We start from the raw sequence: 22,778 nt of genomic DNA, 5'->3' as shown, positions 1-22,778 counted from the left end.
CACCAACAGAGGGGGAGGAAAAAGAGGACAGTACAGTGTGATGTCTGAAAGGTCTAAAAATAAAATTTATGTTCAAGTATCTTTCCCCCTTAAAACAGCATGTTTGAGGCCTGAATACATGTGATTTGGGGAAAGGACTTCATAGCATCCTTAGATTTGTTTCACAGCCTCCATGTCCCCCAGTAAGGGGAAATAAAAAGAACTGGTGAGCACAGTCTGAAAGAGAGTAGTTGTTGATGGGATGTAGCTAAACAAAAGAGCATGATGGGAGCACCACACAGTGGTACTCAGCCTAAACCAGGGGCACCCGATGCGCAGGATATAGCCATAGGCCAGCTTCCTGGAGCTTCAGTTTACTTAGAGTGGGGAGGGAAAGGTTAGGTTTTTCAACAGACAGCTGATTTAAATCAAATTTATATTAACACAAACACAAATAAATTATGGAACAGAAGACAAACTTTATATATATATATATATAAACTTTATATATATAAAATATATATATTTTGGGGGGGGGTGCATGGTCCAGGAATTGAACCCAGGCCTCCCGCATGAAAGGCAGGCATTCTAACTTCTGAACTACCCGTGTACCCCAAACTTTATAGTTTTAAATGAGAAAACACAGTACTTCAGCTCAGGAATTCAGTGGGGAAAAATGACGCTGGAGTTTCCTTCCCAAGCTGTGTGGGGAGAGAAGAAAGTGAGGAAATAATATAGCTGCTTAGAAACCAAACACAAGAGCCATCCCAAACATTACAAACTCGTCTCACTCAGAGGTGCTGAAACAACCGTTTCTGGACTTCTCTTTCTTCCTCCAACAGTAGCTGACTTTGGGCTTAAAAAGGCACCAATTTCTCAGAGGAAACATTCTTCCCCAGAGCCTAAAGAGGTGTTCCTGGGCTAGAGGAACTGCATGTTCCACTTGCCATATAAGAGAGAAACATCTTTTCTGCAGACTCTGGTTGAATATCTCTTACCGAAATCCAAACTTATCCATCGCCACAGAAATGTGCCGTGGCTGTGAAAAACACCTGTAGGTGTTATGGTCATCCATTGGGATGAGGTCCACGTCGCTGAACACAAAGCAGTTGTAGTCATAGTCCTTCAAGGCCTCTTGAAAGCCAATGTTGAGGAGCTTAGCACGATTGAACATGGAGTCTCCAGCCTGGTGCAGAAACAGAGGGAACAATATCAGAGGCCTTAGGCAAAGCGTGTTTGAGCAGAGCATCCATAGGGACTGGTGATTTGTCCACTAGATATGATCATTTGTCCACTCTTGGGCCTCATTTTCCTGACCTCATTTTATAAATCAATACCGAGTGTCATACCTTGTGACCCAGCAATACCACTTCTAGAAATGCATCCTGCAGAAAGATTTTTTTGCACATGTATGAATGACACATGAATGTTTTTTACTATGAGGTGTTCATCACAGCAAAAGATTACAAACAATGGTATAAGCCTCACTAGAAAACTGTTTAAAATAACCATGGTACAGCCACACAATGAAATAGAGCTGCTTTGAAAAAAAAAATAATAAGGAAGCCCTAAAAGGGAAATGATCATGAAGATATATTGTTAAGTGAAAGAGGCATTTAAACACGTTGTTTATTTATGTAGATACACTACACATAGACTAACTCCAAGGACCCAGGAAACTGGTGAGAAAAGCCCGGAGGACTTTTCACTTCTCCCCTCCTTATATGGTTGACGAGGGTTTGATTATCACGTTAGGTGTCTCGCATATGCCTGCTAGGCACTAAATAAGGCACCAGAGGTATACAATGAACACAACTCAATCCCTACCCTCACAGGGCGTTAATGCAGGGGGGAGGCAGTGTGATACAAGCTGTGACACAGGCAGGTGTTTGAGAAAAAAAAGGCACATTTGCTTCAGGTACCTGTAAAAAAGGTACTCGATATTTTACTTATTTATTTTCAGTCTTCCTCACATGTAAGCTCAATGAAGGCTGAGATTTTTTATTTTTATTCACTGATATATATACCCAGTGCCTTGAACACTGCCTGGCACATATTTTTAAAAAAAGCTAAATTAGTCATTGCTGGATCAATGAATGAATGACTGAAGAGTTTGACAGATGGATGGGTGCCAACATATGATGGCAGATGGCAACGCCTTTTAGGATGCTCCAACCACAGGGTCAGCCCTGTAGGTCTCTGCTCTTATCAACTCCTATGGCTCCAGATCAGTAGGGAGAGTAACAGCAGGGTCACCGCCACCCCTTGCATTTAGCAGTTCACAAAGCCCTTCTACACACCCTGATCAGAATCCTCAACAATACCACAAAGCACCTAAGGCCTCCTAAATGACAGAGCTGGGACTGGAGCCCTACACTTTGAAATCCTCACCTAGTGCTCACGTCTCTTGGGATCACCAACTTCAGGACCCTCTACTTTGGCAGGAAACGTGCCCTATGAGGGCCTGCAATGGACATACAATCTCAAAAGTGGGATGCTCCAATCCTCCCTCCCTGCCCCTGAGAGAAGACGTGGGGACTGGTGCTCCCCAGCGCTGCCTGTGTGAGCACGGACCACGTGGGCAGCAGCTCAGCAGCCCTGACTCAGGTGGGGAACTCAGGGCAGCAAACCATTTAGAGAATGACAGGGACCAGGAAGCCAGGAAAAGCAGCCAAGGGAAGAGTAAATGTACCCAAGATACATCTGAAACAAAAGCCTCTTTCTTTAGCCTATGACAAAGCTTTCCAACCGCACATAGTGAAGGGAGAAGTGTGTACCCACAGGCACACTGTGTTCTTTGGATGCCCCATCAGATAAATCGACTTTAAATTCTGCCTCCAGTTAGGACTTCAGCTAATTCCATGAAAGTCATGAGGTCAGAATATAAATTAAAAGGTTCAAAGTTTAGAGATTGCATATGGGACCTTTGAAAATGTAGAAGCAGTTTTAGGTTATTATTATAATGACACACATTGCTAATATTCATGGGGCGGTGCTAAGGGTCTGATGTGCATAGCATACCATTTGTTCCTCTCAACAATCCTGTAACCACCTTCACCCCCTCCCAGGCTTACTGCATTGCCCCTTAAGCCCTTCTACATTCTGTGGCTGGGGAAAGAGGCCGGCACTGGTGCGATCCATCTTGCTCCCCCAGGTCCACTAAGACCCTAAAAGAGGTGCTTTCTCTGAATATTTTCAAACATAACGAAGTCTCATTGAATACTTTCCCAATAAGTCTGAGGAAGGGATCCCAACAAAGCCTTTTTACACCTATGTAGGAGATGCCAAGGGTGACTGCCACTTTATGACAGTTCTCCCTTCTCTTGGTACCCTCCCCAATAACAGGGGCAGGGGGCTCTTGGAGGCATGTCTGTACCACAGGACCCACCTTTTGACCATGGTATTTGCTCTAATAAGACACCTGACTTAGTTGAACTAAGCATGTGTCCTGTCCCAAGAAACAGAAATCTGGAACCACAGAGAGGCACATCTGGACCCAAGCCCCATGAATGGCAAAGGCCTGGAGGAAAAGCCCAAGGAACAGACCTGTTCTACCCCTTTCCCCATGGGTGATGCAACAGTTCCTTCAACTCAGTAAGGTGCCCCAGTGCCCAGCCCATACTTAAAACTGAACAAGCAGTTTCTGCTGCCACAACCAAAATAACTTGAATTATACATCATCTCTCTCTTCCCTCCTCCCAGACTTGCCTCACTTGTAAGATCTGGGGAGTGTGGAAAGGCAGAAGTTATTACCTACAGGACCTCTAAGAAGACCTCAGCAGAGAGACATGACAGAGAAGCAAAGGATGTGTCTTCCTCTTCCTCCCCTAGTATTACAGGGAAGTCAAGTCTTTTTAGTTAACTTTCTAAGCTTCTTTGGGTGAAACGCTGTAACACCTTGGGTACTCACCCGTCTTAGATAAGAGGGACAGGGCCTGGCGTGCCCCCAAAGCTGTACCATTACCAGGTGTTCATTCCTCTCCAGGAAGTGGGGAGACACCCAGGCCTCATTCCTGCCCCTCGCCACCGAGCTCTTTCATCCAGCCACCTTACTCATACAACCATTTGTTAAGCACTGACTGTCAGACTAGGCCAAATGCACCACCATGAAAGACATGCATTTTCATTCCAGGAGCACCAGCTTCCAAACTTAGTGGTGTGACTTTGGGCACGTGGCAGCACTATGTTTCCTCATTGGCATCATGTTGATGACGAGAGGTGAATATTGAGGATTAAACAGACAGTGCACAAAGAGCCTCAGCATAGAGACTGGCAAGTAATAACTGAGCAGAAGTGTCAGTTGCTCTCATTATGACAGGAATAGAGTTTCCCAGCCATCTCAAACAATGAGACCTTTCAGAATGTCTCCTGGACTTCTGGGTATAGTAGAATCCTCTTATGGAGGATTTAGTGGGAGAGGGCAAGGTTGCCAACCAACGTCACCCCACAGGATGGAAAACAGGCTCTCAGAGATGAGGCAAGAGGATCTGCAGTGATCTAGGACAAATGGTCTGATCAGAGAAAGCAAAACAGGTTAGATCTACAAGTAGGTGCCCACAGTTGGAAGTCTAGCATCTAGTAGAATATTCCTGAGCCCTACAGGTGGCTTCCTAAGCCAGTGGAGCCCTCCTTCAGTTCCTACTCATTAGAAGAGAATCAGCTGCGATGTGGGGAAGAAAAGGGCCTCTGTATTCCAGCAATAGTAGGCCCAGGCTCAGACAACAACCCCAAAAAATGGCCCAGTGGAGGAAGAGTCCCTATATCAACTCTGAGGTCATCACTCAGGGATCCAACCAGGAGATTTGGCCTTCTCTGGTGTGTCTGTGTGTGTCCTTCCCGATGAACTTCAGCATTCCTCCCAAATCCAGCTTCTCTGATGGAGGAGGGATAAAGAGCATTAAGGCTCAAGAGCCTTAGCCTGTGGCTTATAGGCTTAGAGTCTCTATAGCAGTAGAAGAAAGTCAGAGAGACCTTTGGAGACCTGTGAAATAAATGCGTATAGCTTAAGAAGTCCTAGGGAATTTCCTAATATAACTTATGTAGGCAGCTTAATTGAACACCACAAGTACATGCAACCTTGAGTAGGACATGAGATTTTGTTCGTTTGTCCAGAGTGATGCCCCGATAAATCCCAGAGTGATTTGAACAGTGAATAAAAAAGTATTTGCAGTCTCTTTCGGGGAATGGTGAGAAAGGGGGAATATTCAACTTCCCCAAGTTGAATTACTGATATTCTCACAAGCAGTGTGGACAGTCAAAGCTATAGGCTGAGCCCCCAATCTTGGGGTTTGTTCATATGAAACTTAACCCAACAAAGGATAGGACAAGCCTACTTAAAATTAGGCCTAACAGTCACCCCCCAGAGAACCTCTTTTGTTGCATAGATGTGGCCTCTCTCTCCAGCCAACACAATAAGCAAACTCACCACCCTCCCCCTGTCTATGTAGGACATGACTCCCGGGGGTGTGGACCTTCCTGGCAATATGGGACAGAAATCCTGGAATGAGCTGAGACTCAGCATCAGGGGATTGAGAAAACCTTCTTGACCAAAAGGGGGAAGAGTGAAATGAGACAAAATAAGTATCAATGGCTGAGAGATTGCAAACAGAGTCGAGAGGTTATACTGGAGGTTACACATTAGGTAGATATCACCTTGTTATCCAAGATGTAATGGAGAGGCTGGAGGGAACTGCCTGAAAATGTAGAGCTGTGTTCCAGTAGCCATGTTTCTTGAAGATGATTGTATAATGATATAGCTTTCATGATGTGACTGTGTGACTGTGAAAACCTTGTGTCTGATGTTCCTTTTATCTACCTTATCAACAGACGAGTAAAACGTATGGGATAAACATGAATAATAGGGGGAACAAATGTTAAAATTAAAAAAAAAAGTCTTAGAGAAGAGGGGCCACCTTGTGGGCTGAAGGTATCCCTCTGAAAACCTAGCTTTTTAAGTGTAGTCTTCATCTTATGTTGGTAGGTGAGAGTTAGATTTATCACTTCCTTCCTGGGCAACTGGCTCCTCATCACAGAGAGGACAAGGAAGAAAGAAGGCCAAAAAATATTTAAAATCTCCAAATGATTGAACAAAGTTGCTGCAGGAGGGGTCCATAGAGAGCAGACAGAAGGCAAGCATAAGTCTCTACAAAGATCCTGGAGGCAGTGGTGGAAGAGGAGAGGGTACTTAGGAGTAAGAGAAGGCACTACACCCTGTGAGGAGGTCTGCTCCAGGAGTCTGGAACTAAGATAGGTCTCACGCAGCCCTCAGGACTGTCCAAGCTGCTACGTGGCTGCTTGGCTTGAAGTTCAAAGACCAGAAGCCTGGCATTCTCACAGCCAGAGAGAGCAGCCATCCCATGGACCAAATCTCATAGAAAAGGCCATGAGACTTTTATGACTTGGCATTTGCTCTTCACAGTGGGTATATAAGTCAGGCAAGCAGAACTCGCAATAGCCAGTTCAGCAAGGACAGGAGTTTGGGCCAGCTCAGGCCTGCCAGCCAGGGGCACAGTAAGAAGATGAGGGAGGAGGACTGGCATGGAAAGGCCTGCACGGCAAGCTCCTTGGAGAAAAGAGAAGAAGAAAGAAGAACCCCTCAGACACTTTGTGCTGCATACCCAGTGTCCTTCTAGTAGATCTAGGTGGCAGGGAGGAGTGCCTTAATAGGCACTGGATGCTTGGAGGTCACTCTTATGCAAGCTTCTGCTAGACATTGCTACTTATGGTTTGCCAATCCCCAACCAAAACCATTCCTGCCAACCATAAAGATCACCTAAGGCTTTATCTGAGACTCTACAAAAGTTCCATGCACTATGATTACTTTTCAGAAACCCACAACTTCCAGATAGGTTCCTAGGCCAGATTAGTCCTGTAACCCAGAGGGGCCAGCCTTTCTAAGAACAAAAGTAGTTTCACCCCCCATCCTATATTATCAACAGCCCCTTCCAACATGAGTAAGTTAGAATGCACATAGCCCAAATATCCCTAAAAAGTGTTAGAAAGATCAAAGGAGAAGATGTAGTTATAACAGAGAAGGTAGGGTTTAACAAATGAGCATGACTGCTGAATCATTATATTGATATTTCTTTTAGTCTCCAGTGTCTTGGAGCAGCTAGAAGTAAAAATCTAAAATTGTAGAACTGCAACCCATACCAAACTCTGAAATCTGTTCTACAACTAATTGTTGCAATGTGCTTTGAAATATGTTGCTTTTTTTGTATATATGTTATTTTTTACAATTAAAAAAAAAAAGGCACTGGATGGCAGATTGGGGTTGTTAAAACCTTCTCCTACAGCCCTCATTCACAATAAAGAGAGAGAGTAAATAGTATGTGCCCTGAAAATAGATGACACTTCTGCAAACAAGGAAAAGGAAACATATTTTAAAAGTCAACCCCATAGCTACTAGGGAGCTGCAAATAAAAGCACAGTGGAATGTGATTTCACACCCAAAGGTTAGCTATGGTGAAAGAGCCATATTATAACAAGTGTTGGAGAGGATGTGGAGAATCTGGAAGCCTCATACACTGCTGGTGGGAATACAAAATAGTGTAGCCAGTTACAGAAACAGCCTGGTAGTTCTTCAAATGGCAGAACAAGGAGTTTCCACATGATCTAGCAATTCCACTCACAGGTATACACCTAAGAGAAATGACAAGTTATGCTCACGCAAAAACTTGTACACAGATGTTCATAGCTATATCATTCCAAATAGCCAAAAAGTAGAAACAATCCAAATGCTCATCAACTGATAAACAAATAAACGAAAGTGGTATAGCCATATAATGGCTTATTCAGCACTAAAAAGAAATTAAGTCTGATACATGCTACAACATGGATGCACCTTGAAATCATTAGGCTAAGTGAAAGGAGGACCACTTATTATATAATACTGATTTCATGAACTGTTTAGAATAGGCAACTCCATAGAATCAGAGAGTAGATATATTAATGGTTGCCTAGGACTGGGCAGATGGGAGGGATGGGGGTGATGGCTAAAGGGTGCAGAGTTTCTTCTGGGGTGATGACAATGTTCTAAAACAGTGGTGGAATGCACAACTTTGAATATATTAAAAATCAGTGAACTGTACACTTTAAATAAGTGAATTGTATGGAATGTGAATAAAATGTTTGCCAAACAAAAACTGTCAACTCCAGTGACAGGAGAGGCTCAGAGGGCACCATGTCTCCCTCTCTCTCATATTTTCACTCTTCCAACAATTTTTTGAGTGTCTACTTCATGCTTAGCAATAGGGATACAGCAAAGCAAAGAAAAAACACAGGCCCTGCATTTGAGGAATTTCTAGTTAAATAGGCAATTATAATGGGGCAATGAGCTCTTTATTGTGGACAGCTGTGGGGAAAATGGACCTGCAGAAAGAGGCATGTCTGGAGAAAGGGGATGTTGAGACACAAGCCTAGTTCTAAGGGATCTGAGAAGGCTTTCAAGAAGTTAGGGAAGTAAAGTAGGGTGGCATGAGAAAAGAATTCCTAAGAGAGAAGGCAGTATTTGTAAAGTGAGGAAAGGGAACATCAGAGGAACTACAAGAAATTCAGAATGGATGAAACCAGAATGAGGTGTGAAGGTAGAGGTCAGCTTGATCATGGGGTCAGCCAGGTGCCCGGCCAGTGCTCAGGCTTTATCTTTTATTTAGGCCAAAGAGAGCCCTTGGAGATTTTAAACAAGGACTGTGTTTTGCTTGTAAAGGAGGAATTTGCGTCCCCTACCCCCAGACCTGAAGGCAGGGAGACCAGTTAGGCTACTGCCATGATTCAAAGATACTGGAAACTAGAAAACAATGGCAGGGAAGGAGAGACTGCCTCCCCAAGGGTTAAGGCAGAGGCTCCACTTCCCCATCTCATGCCTCACCTGGTCCATGGAGATGACCATGCAAGAGCCTTCACGGGGCCTTTCAGGACATGAACCAGGGTCTGGTTCGATCCCCCAGCCTGTGGCTAAGGCTGGGGTTATGTCTGATATGAATCCTGACTGGGGTTAAGACAAGAATGATCTTCCCTCTCATTGCAACAGGGGAACAACTACAGAAGCTACAGCAACCCCCTTGCCCAACTCCTAAGAGTCTCTAGAAGATCTGTTTCATCAAATCACTTGCCTTCCCGGATCCAGGCCCATGTGTGTATACCAGCAGACGTATCCCCAGACCACAGCGACTTGGGGACTAACCACAGCTGGCCTCTCCTCCACCAAAAGACACAGCAGTAACAAGGCTGGAAATACCAACCCAAAGCCAGGAATTGGAAAAAACCAGAATTTCCATACGACTGCAGAGACACTATCACTCTCATACATGTGCCCTGGTCCATCTCAAAGTCACCTCTCCAGATGCCTGCAGATCCCCCCAGGGTCCCAGCCCGGCAGATCCAGAGGCTGATCTGCAGACAGTAGGAATGTCTCCTGCTGAAGTGTCCGCTGAGTCTTTTCCATGCCCTCTTAGACATGAGAGGATGGGCCTAGGTCAAGTAGGTTGTAGGAGCGTGCTAAGAGGTCAGGGCAGAGGAAGCTCTGGTGGGGATGGACTGGCCTACTGACCTAAGTGTGGGAGACGGAGTGGGAAGTGATCCCCAGAGAATTACTAGGATCGGCCTGGGATTATAAAAATGCCGAGTTTGTGGAGGGCTAATATCCACTCATTCCTGAGTTAACAGCAGTTGGGCCTCTGGTTTTTAACCATAATAACAGGGTAGACATGAGCTTAGCCAGGCCCATCAAGTAAACCTGGATCTGAGCCTTCAGCTCTTTACCCAACAAGTGAAAGAATGAGCCCTTCAGGATCAGGTAACAACCAAGGGGCTGATGGTCTAAGGAATCGCTCAAAAGAATGAGCACACAGTCTTGACCCCTGCTGGATGAGAACAGAGGTCAGAACAGAAGTCAGAGGCCATAAAATCGACTTCAGTGAGAACTGAACTAATAGAAAATCCCAATAGGGATTTGGGTGGGACCAGCACAGAGGCGAGTTTAAACCCCAGCTCCACAGAAGCCTTAGCAGGATATGCCTGCCTCTCTCCCTGGGCTTGGTAACCTTCCTGAGCAACGAGATGTGGCTTTCTGCAGAGTTTGTTAAGTGGGTGGCACTAAGCACTTACAGGATGTTTAAGATCCAAGCTAGAAATAAAACACCTTAGAAAACAAAGATTTCCCTTTCAAAAAAGTCATCTGATCATTTGTATTAAGAACCATACAAATATTTACACCACTTCTGAACCCATAATCCCGAATCTGAAAATTCAGCCTGGGGAAACGATCTTAAAGGTGAAACAAGCAAATACAGAATAAGTTTCAGACTCAAAGAAGTTCATTACAGCATTACTTAGACTAGTGAAAAAGTGGCAGTGATTTAAATGTCTTCCAATGAAGCAATGGTTCAGTTAATTATGGTAGAACTATATGGTCGACTACTAGGGAGGCATGAAAAGTAATGATTATGAAGACTATGAAATAACATGGGAAGATGCTGATGATATAGCATTTAGGGAAAAAAGCAAGATACAAAAGTATATACTCACACACAAACATACAGAGACACACATATATACATATATGCACAGTATGAGCTCAACCCGTGGTTTAATTTTAAGAAGGCAAAACCACCTAGACCTCTGCACAACAGGCTGGCTTCCGGCGACATCGGCACTTGGGTGTGAGCCCTCAGAGGCCCTGCCCTTGGCTGGGAGAGCCCGGGGTCTGAGGACGGCACAAGTGTGAGATCGCTTGCTTCCCCTGACCATGGGGCTTGGCTCTGGGTCTGGTGTGGGGCATGTGGACATTACCAGGGTGGCAGCGGCAGTGGCGGCGGTGGCAGCAGCAGCGGCTAGGTCGGCACTCCTCTCTCTCTTTCGTTATAGGAGGCGGAGGGTGCAGAAGAGAAGGTAGGTGGAGAGTAAGAAGCAGATCACAGAGAGGAACTCCTCCTTCAGCTTGCTTTGCTACAAACAGGATTAACAAGTAAAGGCAAAAGGCCCCCGCTAGAAGGGATATAAAAAAAAAGAAGGGTGGATGCAAGGGAGGGGGGTGAGGAAAAGAGAGGCAAACGTCAAGGCTGCAAAGGAAAAAGGGCCCGTTCTGACCACCCCAGTTTGAGGGCACAGGCATGTTCCTAATCAGCTGCCACCCCTGGTCACCGAGTCAAGGGTAAGTAGAGAAAACCAGCTTTCCCAGAACAATGTCCAGGAAGGCAGTTCATGGGTCTGTGAGTACCTTTAAGTGCTTCAACACATTCCCCAGGAGGACGGAGGGAAACAGTGACAGAGGGAGGGGCAAACACACATAAAGCAAACCCCCAGTCGCAAGGGCAGAAGGGCTCACCCAGCCGCCCGCACACCAGCCCCCAGGAAGGGCCTGTCCCTCCCCTCCAGAGCCCGAGACCCCATCCCCACATGCACCAGTCTGGGCGCTGACAGCTCACGGAAGACATGGAAAGCAGGGAAGGGGCCTGGAAAACAGATGACCACAATGGGAACCAACTCAGAGGGCCACAGGCCCAGGCAGCTGCCCTGAGTAATGTATGACCCGCAGGTCTGCTTCACACCAGCTCATCTTGGCCTCGTGGACGACCAGCTGCCTGGCTCGCTGACAGAGATAAGCTGCTGGGGGTGGTCAAAGACCCCTCCATCACTGAGGGTCCAAGGGCCTGTCTCCAAACCTGCCCATACCCGGTCTCAGGGTAAGCAGCCTGGCCCCATATGGAAGGCGAGCGTTCTACCACTGAACCACCTCCTCCTGCACGTTTTATACCCACTCTCAGGACCTCTTGCTCCTGGTTTTCTGTCCAGCTCTGTGTGCCTTGAAAGTGAAGCCCCCTTTTCCATTAGGGCAGGGCAGGCCCCTGGTCTGGGCCTCTCCCCAAAGCTTCCTACTTGTTGCTGATGGGAGTAAGTGCTGCCAGGCCGCAACTCACAAAAAACTCTCCATATGGGAGACCCAGGTTTGATTCCCAGACCATGTACCGCCGCCGCAAAAAAAAAAAAAAAAAAGTTCAGCAGCCACAGGGAGATGCTGTGAGTTTCATGCCCACACTGGGAAGGCACTGACTGTGCACGTGCATGGAGCTGTGTGGTCAGGGAGGCAGAGCCAAGGGGCTGGGGGTAAAGAGTGGGGGTGGGGGGTGGGCTGTGAAAGGCAGCGCTTAAACACTAGTCAGAAACCGAGCAAGGAGGGGGAGAAAGGAAGGCATGCAAGGCAGAGGGGACAGATGAGCAGAGGCACAGGGAGGGGAAGACAGACGTGCGTCTGGGCAATGATGGAGAGGATGACTATAGCCTCTGTGAGGTGTGAGAAGGGAGGCTGGGGAGGACATGGCTGGAGGCAGGTCCAGCATGGAGTGCAGAAGCTCAGATGCCAAGTTCAGAGCATCAAACCATTCAGACCCTCGCCTGTGGGCAGTGGGGATATACTGAAGGGTGTAAAGAGTGGAAGTGGCAAAGTCAGATTCAGAAAGATGTGACTGATCTGACTGAGGCGACAACAGGAGGTAGAGGATACTGGGTGCCTGCTGGGGCAAAGTGCTGTGTGGTTACTGCAAACTCACCCAACCAGCTGGGCCTGCATTCCTCACCCTTTAGTGTTTTACATGATGGTTAATCCCACAAACATCCTGTATCTTTTTAGTTAAAGCTCCTGCTGCCAGGTGGCAACCTGCCTTTCTCCTCACCTTGGGTGGGTTTGCAGTCTCCTTTCCTAGTATGAGGAAGTGCAGGGTGCACCCCTCTATTTGCTATGACATCTCGCTGAGCGCCCAATGCTTGAAGAGGCTGGATGTGCCAGGATCGTCAGGATCCTGGTGGGCTAGGGCAGGAAGAGGGACGAAGGAGACCCTTCTTCTCCATCTCAATTGGTAAGGCTCACTCCAACCCCCACCCACATCCACACCTTTGGTAATTGCCACGTGCAGGGTGGAGGGACCTGAACCAAAAGGGGATGGTTAATAAGATGTGAGCCCCCAAAACTTGTGAAAGCTCACCCCTGCACGTGGAGCCCGAGACACAGCCCCCTCTGAAGAAGCTGGCAGCAAGGCATGGTCCTAAGTCCCCGGATGGGTCTCAGGCTTTACGCCATTATCCTCTGACCACAGAGGCCACAACAAGTGGGAGCAAGGGTCTTGATGCTGGTATTGCGTGGGGGTAAAGCAGGGAGAACAGTAATGAGTTTATCGCCCCAGCACACGGCAGGGGAAACGGGTAGGAAGAGTGAGGTGTAAAGAGGGAAGAATAAAATCATAACTAACAGCTAACGTTGGCTGAGTGCGCTCTGTGGGTGCAGCACTTCACAACCCCATGAGGTAGGTTCTAGAACCATCCCCATCACACCAATGAGCAAGCAAAGGCATGAAGAGGTCAATGAGCTGACCCAGGGTCACTGAGCTGAGAAGTGGCTGAGCCAGGACGGAACCCAGGTGTTATGGCCTGGAGCTCATGCCCAGTCCCTGACCCAGCTTTGAGGTGCACTTAAAGGAAGGGCTAACTGGCCTCGAGGAGAGTCACTGTGCTGCAGTGAGAGGGCACTAGCTGTGGGAGTCGATGCAGGGGCTGGGGGTCACAGCCCTGCAGCTACTTATGTGACTTTACACCGGTCACTTCCCCTTCCTGAGCCTCAGTTTTCTGACCCATGAAACGGAGTTTTCACATCCCAGCAAATAGGGAAGGGAAGCTAAAGAGGTAGGGCTGGGGACAGGGTCCCTGCATCAAGTAGAACTGCACCACTGATCCGCTGTGGTTGGGTGGAGAGGGGGTTTGTGTAGGACTTCATGGGGCCGGAGAAGGTTCTGCTCTTAAAATACTGTTTGATCTGCAAGTGAAAGCATTGTCCTCCCTGCTACATGGGACATGACATCCAGGGGTGAAAGTCTCCCTAGCGACGTGGGAGATGACTCTGACCCTGGGGTCACGTGGGGATGAGTCTGACCCTGGCACCGTGGGATCAATAATGCCATCCTAACCAAAAGGGGGAAAAGAAGTGTAACAAATAAAGTATCAATGGCTGAGAGAGTTCAAATAGAGTCGAGGGGCAACTCTGGAGGTCACTCTTACGCAAACATCAGTTAGACATTACCACCTATCATAACTCGCCAAACCCCAACCAAAACCGTTCCAGCTAATCCTAAAGAACAACCAGGGCTTTATGTAAGATTCTGCAAAGCTTCCAGAACTAGGGTAACTGTCCAGAAACCTACAACCTCCACATGGGTCCCTGGTCCAGATAAGTCGTAGAGAGGATAAAACCTAGAGAGCCCAGGCTCTCCAGGACATCAGCTAGTTCCATCTCCCTACCCCATATGAATGACAGACCCTTCCAAAATTCAAAATTTAGAATTGCCATAGCATAAACACTCCTAAAGAGTGGGATGGAAAGATCAAAGGTGATGGTGGAGTTATACAGAGAAGACAGAATTTAACAAATGAATATGAATGCTAAATCATTAAATTGATATGTCTTTTAGTCTCCAGTATTTTAGAGCAGCTAGAAGCAAAAACCTAAAAGTGTGAAATTGTAACCCATGTCAAACTCTGAAATATGTTCTACAACTAACTGTGGTGCTGTGCTTTGAAATTTCTAGCTTTTTTTGTATATATGTTATTTTTCATTTAAAAAAGAAGGAAAAAATGTTGATTGTGATAAAAAATATTTAAGCCCTCTAGCCTCCTATATTCTGGAGTAGCTAGAAGGAAAAATCTGAGAGGATCATATGGTAGCCCATGACAATCTCTAGGATCTGTCCTGTAACTACTTGTTGAAGAGTGCTTTGAAAACTATTGCTTTGCTTTGTTTATATGTTAGACTATACAATAAAAAAAGTTGAAAAAAAAATCCTGTTTGAGAGCCAATGGGCCAGATCATCTCAGGGCCCCCCTTCACTCTCTCTAATCTAAAATGAGGGTGGGTAGAAGGACAGAATGAAGAGTCAAAATGGCAGCAGCTGTCCTTGGGACAGGGACAGGAGGAGGTAGGGGTAGATGCTTATCAGCTCATAATGTTAATCTGCCCAGCAAACGATGCAGAAAAGTCAAAGCCAGATGCTACAAAATCCCTTTCTTCCTCTTCTAGAAAATAACCAAGAAACAGAGAATACAGGAAGTTCCTAATTTGCATATGGGGAGTGCTCTAAATGTTTCTCCTTCCTCCTCTTTCTTTTTTACGTCTTTTTTAGAGTCTCTTATGACTACTTCAATATGTGCTCCTTAGAAATACTATGAAGTTAATAAGCTTTTACTTGGAGTAAAAGGAGACTGGGTGGAGGAGACTTCAATTTCCTCTTGACTTGGTTATCTGGAAATTCAGGCAACACTTTACATTTTTCTAAAAAAAATAATCAGGGTGGAGTTGGAGCAGAAGAGGTAAGATGAATTGGGAGAAGGAGAAAGAAGGAAAAGAATTACCCTAGGTAAAAAGTTAACCTTTGAAAGAGGCAATATAAATATATATATATTCCCTATGTATGTATATGAAAAAGAAGACACTGACACTGTTAATTAAGCTGCAAAGGAGAGATGGGGAGCAAGGGGAATTCCTGGTATCTAAGGAAAAGTAAGGAGGTGGTGGGGAGGAGATGCTCATTTAGCCCTGCTCTCCCCAAAGTGTGATTTACAGAGCATTCATCACTTGAGACGATTCTTGGAAAACACTTCTCTGGTCACACCCACACAGGACTGTGAGCTGAATGCATCTCCTGAAGGTCACAATGTGCAGCAGGGTACTGAAGGTTCTGCAAGAATGAGACCTGCTTCATGTTGTTTAATCCAACACACCTCCAATCTATTTAGCCTGAGCTCTGCTCTGGAAAGCGTACTCTGGGAGGAAGGCTGACATAGGCAGTGTCCATCCGGTGTTAGCCACCACGATGGGGGTGTCCCTAGTCCAGGCCAGGATGTCCTTCAAGCTTGGGCTGGGGAGGGCAGGAGCATGGCCCTGGGAAAGGACATTTGGAAATCTCTTGTTGTTGGAAGCCTGGGGACTATTTATGTAAATTGTGTCATAGAAATTAAGCTGATAGCTAAATTTTACTGGTCCAGTATTTGTTTTGATTTTATAAATGAAGAGAGAATCTCATATTCACCTAAAATACAACATATCTATACATTTGCATTCTCCTCTCCAGTCTTCCTTGATCATGGTCACTAGAATTCATGAACTTAGCCTCATTACTGACTCTCTTCTATATTCTTTGCCCAAATACATATGTTAATCTAGCCATATGCCACCCAGACACATTGTTGTCCATTTTCTACTCAGGCAGATTTGTAGGAGGCCATTAAATGGGCTGCATTTTGCATGACATTTACCTGTTATCTCTTATATGCTCCAAAATTCTTCCAAGAGGATGCACAACTGCCTGGCTGTCTTGCCTGCAATTTTCTCAGGGCCTGGGTGTGTACCTCACCTGGCTGAGAGAATCAAAATCAACCTTGAGGGGTTTTGCCTTCCATCTGCTCTCCTGCCTTGAGCTTCAGCCTCCTTGTAACAGGGCTCCTTCTACTTTTTCCCGCTTGACAGGCTCAACTCCAGCCCCTGGCCCTACAACCTCTGCTGCTTTCCTCCCACAGTGGTCATCTTGTTCTCCAGGAACACGCAAGGCTCATTTAGGCATTGAAGTCCCCACCAACAGGCCCTAGCCTTAGATTCTAGTTTAGATCCTGGCTCTTCGGGGTCATTACTCTCTCCCTCTGCTCCTCTAAAACATTGGGCAGCCACCATCCAATTGCATGCTACCTGGGATTTTACCAGTTTGTTTTGGGGAAGGTCCTACTTGCCATATGTGAAGGTGGAAGTTCAGGACAGGTAGGCCTGGACCTTTATACTTTAGTTCTTTAGAATCTTTCTGCAGCAATTAGTGCAATAAAGTCCTCAGAAATGCTGACGGACAGAAACTGTTGTTCCAGCTTCCCTCTCAAGTCACACAAATTCCCTCATCTTTGATGGCAGCTGTAAACTGCCAATAATGTTCGCTATCTCAAGCAGATCCAGAGTTTGTCTTGAAATGAAATGGACAGTGGGCCTTTTAGAAATGGGTATACTTTGTCTCTTCAAGTGGATTTCAATGGTATTTGGTACATAGAGAAATGTGTGATTTGTACCTAGGAGGTTACAGTTTACATAAATTACCACTAAAGACATGAACTTAGGCATTTGGGATAAGCATGAAATTCCAAAGTTAAGCTCTTGAGAAAATAATAATGTTCCTCAAACAAACTAGAAGTGAGGTAATTTCAATAAAAATTCCTCTTAGGTCAATCTTGTTCTCCAGGTCGTGGTGATAAAGGCTGGTGCAGCTTCAGCTTTAGCTTCCTAAGCAGGGCTAAAGCCCGACATACCTGCAGACCAGATAGGTATGGAGAAGCTCTCATTTCTCAGACCTGACTCTGTCCACGTGACTCTCAGATGGCCCACAAATCAGACTTCCCCAGACATTTCGCTGGAGGCTGGCATGTGGGCATGCGGCCTGTACTAAAGATGCCATCTCCTGTGGGTGCCCCAAAAGATGCAGAGTTAGACTAGATAAGCTTCCAAGTTGCCCAAAGTCTGATATCAAAATGAGTGTTTAAAAAAAAAGAAAGAAAGAAAACATACAGCTCTCAAAGATAGGAAATATCATCAATGCTTCACTTTAGAAGAATTAAGGTTGATTTTTTTTTTTTTACTTTTCTAAAAGCGTACGTCCAAAACAAACCACCCCAGCAGTTTCCCTTGACAAACAGAGTTAAGAGCAACGAGCACAAAGTATGATGTTTAGTGCATTGGCACAGTTAAATAAGGATGGTGGCAGTGGTGATGGTAAGGTTGGCTCCTCACTGTAAAATGCTGGTATTCATGAAATTGCTCCCCATGCCCCCTCCCATGACCCACACACCTGCACACATGCACACATAAGCTCAAGCCCTCCCTCTCTCCATCTTCCCAGACCTCACCTGGTTAATAACATAGATGCCATAGTCCAACTGCTGGCGCTGCAGAATCGGGTGTAAGTAATACAGCCAGTACTTGAGGTGCTCCTGCCGGTTGCGGAATGGAATGATGATGGCCACCTTGTGAGGAGAGATGCAATTTTTGGGGGTGTAGCGGCCGCCAACCTTCACCTCCGGGTTCTCCTTCGCCACAAGCTCCAGATTCACGGGTATATTAAACTCAATCAGCATGGGGCCCACTAGAGAGGTGGAGGAAAGGAGAAATTAGCAGACCATGGAATGCACTATGTGCCATGTTGGCTAGCCAGGCTGCAGCTGCAGGGGAGTAACCAACCATCCCAGGAAAACCTTAGAACTGAAAGTCTTGCATCCCAAGAAACGCCTCAGTCCCGGACAAACCAGGACAGTTGGTGACCCTATCCAGCACTCACCTACCCAGGACCTACCACCCCGCAGACCCTGTGTTTCTCACCTGTAAAATGGACACAGGGATAATAATTCCTGCTCAGACTTCCTCACCGAGTTGTTGTAAAGATCAGAGGTCATGGATGAGAAAGCACTCCACAGAAGTCTTGAGGTTGAGCCTAGCTCTCGCACTTTCAGCTGTGTGACCTTAGATAAGTGATTCCTGTTCTCTGAACCTAACCTAAGTTGGGGAATGTTGTGTGTGTGCACACACATGTGTGCATTTTGGGGAGGTGGTGTGTCAGGAATGCCAAGGTGAGGAACTCAGCCTCAAATCAAGTTGCAGGGAAAGAGGCATGAGTAACCCATGTTTCAGGAAGAGATGTGATGCACAGGTAAAGCAAACTCGATGAGGAGGGGCTAGAGGTAGAAGACCCCAGAGGAGACAGGGAAAGAGAGAGAAAAAACAGCCAGAAAGAACACCAAGGAATGCTTAGTTACAGTGTAGTCAAACAGGATGAAAAAGGGAGGAAGAGTTAGGGAAGTCCCCATAATATCTGGGTCTGCAGGAGTGGCGATCCAAATGAGAGAAATAACTAAAGAGGGCACTTGGCTTAGATGGAAAAATTGTGAGATTTGGATGTGGATTTTGAGGTAGTCGCAGGTTAGAAGTAAGGGGAGGGGAGAGGCCAAGGTCCCAACACAGACAAGGAAGGCCTTGTCTCATAAGTAGAAATAGGTACAGCAAAGAGAGGGGGTGCCCTCCTTGAGAACTGTCCCTCATCTGGCACACATGTGAGGCAGGAGAACTATAACTGGCCAGCGATAAAGCAAGACTCAAACCCATGGCACCCAGTATTCCCTGAAAGACAAGGTGGGTTCCAGGAAATATTAGTCCCAACAAGATGCTCAAAGGAAAAATACATCCTCTGGTCCAATAAAGATGCAAGCTCTGCATACTAAATCCTGCTTCTGGAAAGTCACGACACACACCGAAGTCTCTGAGAAGCTATACAATCACAACACCCCCTTCACTTTATTTAATTCACCATTTACCAAACTTGTTTGGCCATAGAATCATTTTGTCAGGGAACACACTTTGGTTATCATGACACTAGTGTATCCAGCTTTGCTTGTAAGGCAAACTAGCCACAGGAACAGAGGCATGAATGCTGATTATAGTTCTTAGCAAAGTACACCTGAAATGGGCTGGTGAGAATCCACCTGAGGCCCAGTGCACCCACCCTGTTTGTTTTGCAAGATGTAGCTCACCAAGAAGCCCTAGTTTCCAGGGACCAGAAGAGGCTCAGACACTTGCTCCTCCTGCCTGGCAGAAGGTAAGGGGCTTATACAGCCTCCTCCTCTTCTTCCCTCCCCCGTACACTCTTCTCACCTTCCCTCCATCACTGACCCAGCCCCATCACTATAAGACCTATTCCCATTAGTTCACAGCTCTGATCATATCACTCCTTACTACTGCCAAGGTAAATCTTTGGCCCCTTAGCTTGCCAACAAGGCCCTTTAGTCTCAGGCCTGTCTACTTCCCTCCTCATTCTTATAAACCATGCCTAGGTCCACACTTTTCCCTTTGCCAAAAATACCTTTCTTTCCCTCTTTCCCCTACCAGTTAACTACACATCCTTCAAAACCTAGTTCAAGGGGGTCTTCTGGAAAGATGGTAGAATAGGATAGGCTGAGTTCACCCCTGCTCCATGGAGCAATAAGCAAAGTGACAGAAAAACGACCAGGACTACAGTTTCAGGGTGCGAGTGACCAGAGAGGGTCTTCTACACTACATAGAGAGGTCCTGGATGAAAAAGTGGAGAAATTGGGATTTGGAGAACAGGGTGAGTGACCTCTGTCGTGACAAGCAGCAGTGCATAGGAAAATGCGGCTCCCAAAGTAGCGGGCCACTCCTATACTGCAGACTACCACTGCACCTAGCTTGGGAGATCTTCCCTCACAGCTCTGTAGCCGGGAGCTCCTGTGGAGTACTCAGAAGCCAGCATACCTGCTTTCCCTGTGTAAAGAGACCATCCAGCAAGTGCACAGTGCCTGCCCCCAACCCCTGAAATGGGTCACTGTGGGCACCTGGACTTTTGGCAGAGACTGGGGGGCCCTCACTCTGGGAGGAGGGGGAGACAGAGTGGAGCTGGTCTGACAACTGGCTGACAAAAGAAACTCGTTGGGTCCCAACACTGCTTCCCTTTCCTCATGGAGGCTCAGAGACCTCTGGAGTGCATGGATTGAGAGGCACGAACAAGGAAGTGAGACGCACCATGCACAACCTACACTGCCCCAAGCTGCCAGGCATTTCAGGATTGGCTGTGAGCAGGGGCAGTTGAAATAACCAGTCCACAACCCAAGGTCATTCTAAGCAGAAGCTTGGAGTCCACCAGACCCATCAGGCCCACAAGTGGGGTCTCTGCTGAGGTGGACATTGCCCAACCCCCAGCCCTGGGCTTTCAATGCACACCAAGACCAGCAGCACTGGATGAAATTACACCAGGTTTCCAGGTGCAGTTGAGGAGAGGTGGGCCTGAGGGGAAGAAGTGGCCTAAGAGCACCATTTGCTGGGAAGTGGCAGAAATTGCAGCCTGGCAAACTGACTGGTTAACTTTTAATGGATCTTCAGGTAGAGTTGTATCCCTTATATGAGGTTGGGGCCTTGGTTTGGTGGGGAATTACTGACAAACCCAGTGCAAAAGAAGACCTTCAATGCAAAACCAAGCAAATACAAAACCTTAGATGTGTAAGGGAAATCAATTTTCAAACTGACCTTATCAAGATAACCAAATGCTTCAAGGGCAACAGAAAATCACAAAGAACATGAAAATGCAGCCACATGTGGCCCAGCCAAATGACCAAATTAAAAGAACGGAAGAGACACAGAATTCGGAACAACTAATCAAAGATGTTTACACAAATCTCTTACATAAATTCAGTGGGTTGGCTAATGACATAAAGGATAGCAACAAGACATTAGAAGAGCATAAAGAAGAATTTGAAAGAATAAACAGAAAAACAGCAGATCTCACAGAGATGAAAAATACTATAGACTAAATTAAAAATAAACTAGAGACACACAACAGCAGATTTGAAGAGGCAAAAGAAAGAATAAGCAAGCTAGAGGACAGGACAACTGAATTCAAGTGCACGAAAGAACACATGGCAAGAAAGATGGAAAAACTGGAATTAGGTCCCAGGAAAATGATGGACAATAAAGAGTACAAATATAAGAATCTTCGGTGTCCTAGAAGGAGAAGAGAAGAATAAAGGGCTAGAAAGATTAGTTGAAGAGATAATGGGGAAAAAATTGCAACCCTTATAAAAGATAAACATGCAGATCAAAGAAGTCCAATGAACCCCAAATAGAATAAATCCAAATGGGCCTACTCCAAGACACCTACTAATCAGACTGTCAAATGCTGAAGAGAAACATAAAGTCCTAAAAGCAGCAAGAGAAAAGTAATTCAGATACTAGGCAAACTATATAAGACTGAGTTTGGACTCCCCAACAGACACCATGGAGGTGAGAAGGCAATGGTATGATATATTTAAGAGCCTGAAAGAGAAACCTTTCCAGCCAAGAACTCTTTATCTAGCTATGTTGTCCTTCAAAAGTGAGGGAGAGATAAAAATTTTCACAGACAAACAAAGGCTGAGAGAATCTGTCAACAAGAGACTTGCCCTACAAGAAATACTAAAGGGAATTCTGTCAGCTGGAAAAAAAAAAAGACAGGAGAGGGAGGTCTGGAGGAGGTCTTGAAGAATATTAGTAAGGGTAACTAAAGGATAAAAAGAAAGAAAGGGAAAATAATATATAAATCTGACAAATAAAAAACAAAGGATAAGATGGTAGATTCAAGAACTGCCTTTAAAGTAATAACTTAGAATGTTAATGGACTTAACTCACCAATTAAAGGTTATAGATTGGCAGAATGGATTTAAAAATATAACCAATTTATATACTACTTACAAGAAACTCATCTTAGACCAAGGATACAAATAGCTTGAAAGTGAAAGGATAGAAAAAGATTTTCCATGCAAATTGTAACCAAAAGAAAGCAGAAGTAGTTATACTAATATTGGACAAAATAGACTTTAAATGTAAAGACATCATAAGAGACAAAGAAGGACACTATATACTAATTAAAGGGTCACCAAGAAGATAAAACAATCATAAATGTTTATGTTCCCAATCAAGGAGCTCCAAAGTATATGAGACAGACATTGGCAAATCTGAACAGAGCGATAGATGTTTCAACAATAGTAGGAGACTTCAATACACCACTCTCCTCTGTAGATAGAACAACCAGACAGAAGATCAACAAGGAAAAAGACACATTAAATAACTTGATAAACGAATTAGACCTAACAAACATATATAGGCCATTGCACCCTAAAACACAAGGTTATATACATTCTTCTCTAGTGCGCACAGGACATACTGCAGGATAGATCATATGCTGGGGCAA

At 45.7% G+C, this 22,778-nt stretch overlaps 1 protein-coding gene across 1 annotated transcript in view; it reads right to left on the bottom strand.

The window, feature by feature from the left end:
* The window catches only part of B4GALT1 (beta-1,4-galactosyltransferase 1), a 98,881-nt gene that overhangs the window by 5,799 nt on the left and 70,304 nt on the right, over positions 1-22,778 (bottom strand). The window contains exons 2-3 of the mRNA XM_077147951.1: positions 17,899-18,134; positions 978-1,165 (exon numbers count right to left, since the gene is read on the bottom strand). Coding sequence (XP_077004066.1) covers positions 978-1,165; positions 17,899-18,134 — 424 coding nt within the window. The remainder of the gene's footprint in view (positions 1-977; positions 1,166-17,898; positions 18,135-22,778) is intronic.

This window comes from Tamandua tetradactyla, chromosome 2, assembly GCF_023851605.1.
Source record: "Tamandua tetradactyla isolate mTamTet1 chromosome 2, mTamTet1.pri, whole genome shotgun sequence".
Lineage (NCBI taxonomy): Eukaryota > Metazoa > Chordata > Mammalia > Pilosa > Myrmecophagidae > Tamandua > Tamandua tetradactyla.
The sequence above is the reverse complement of the archived record's forward strand: the minus strand, read 5'-3'. Positions and strand labels throughout refer to the sequence as shown.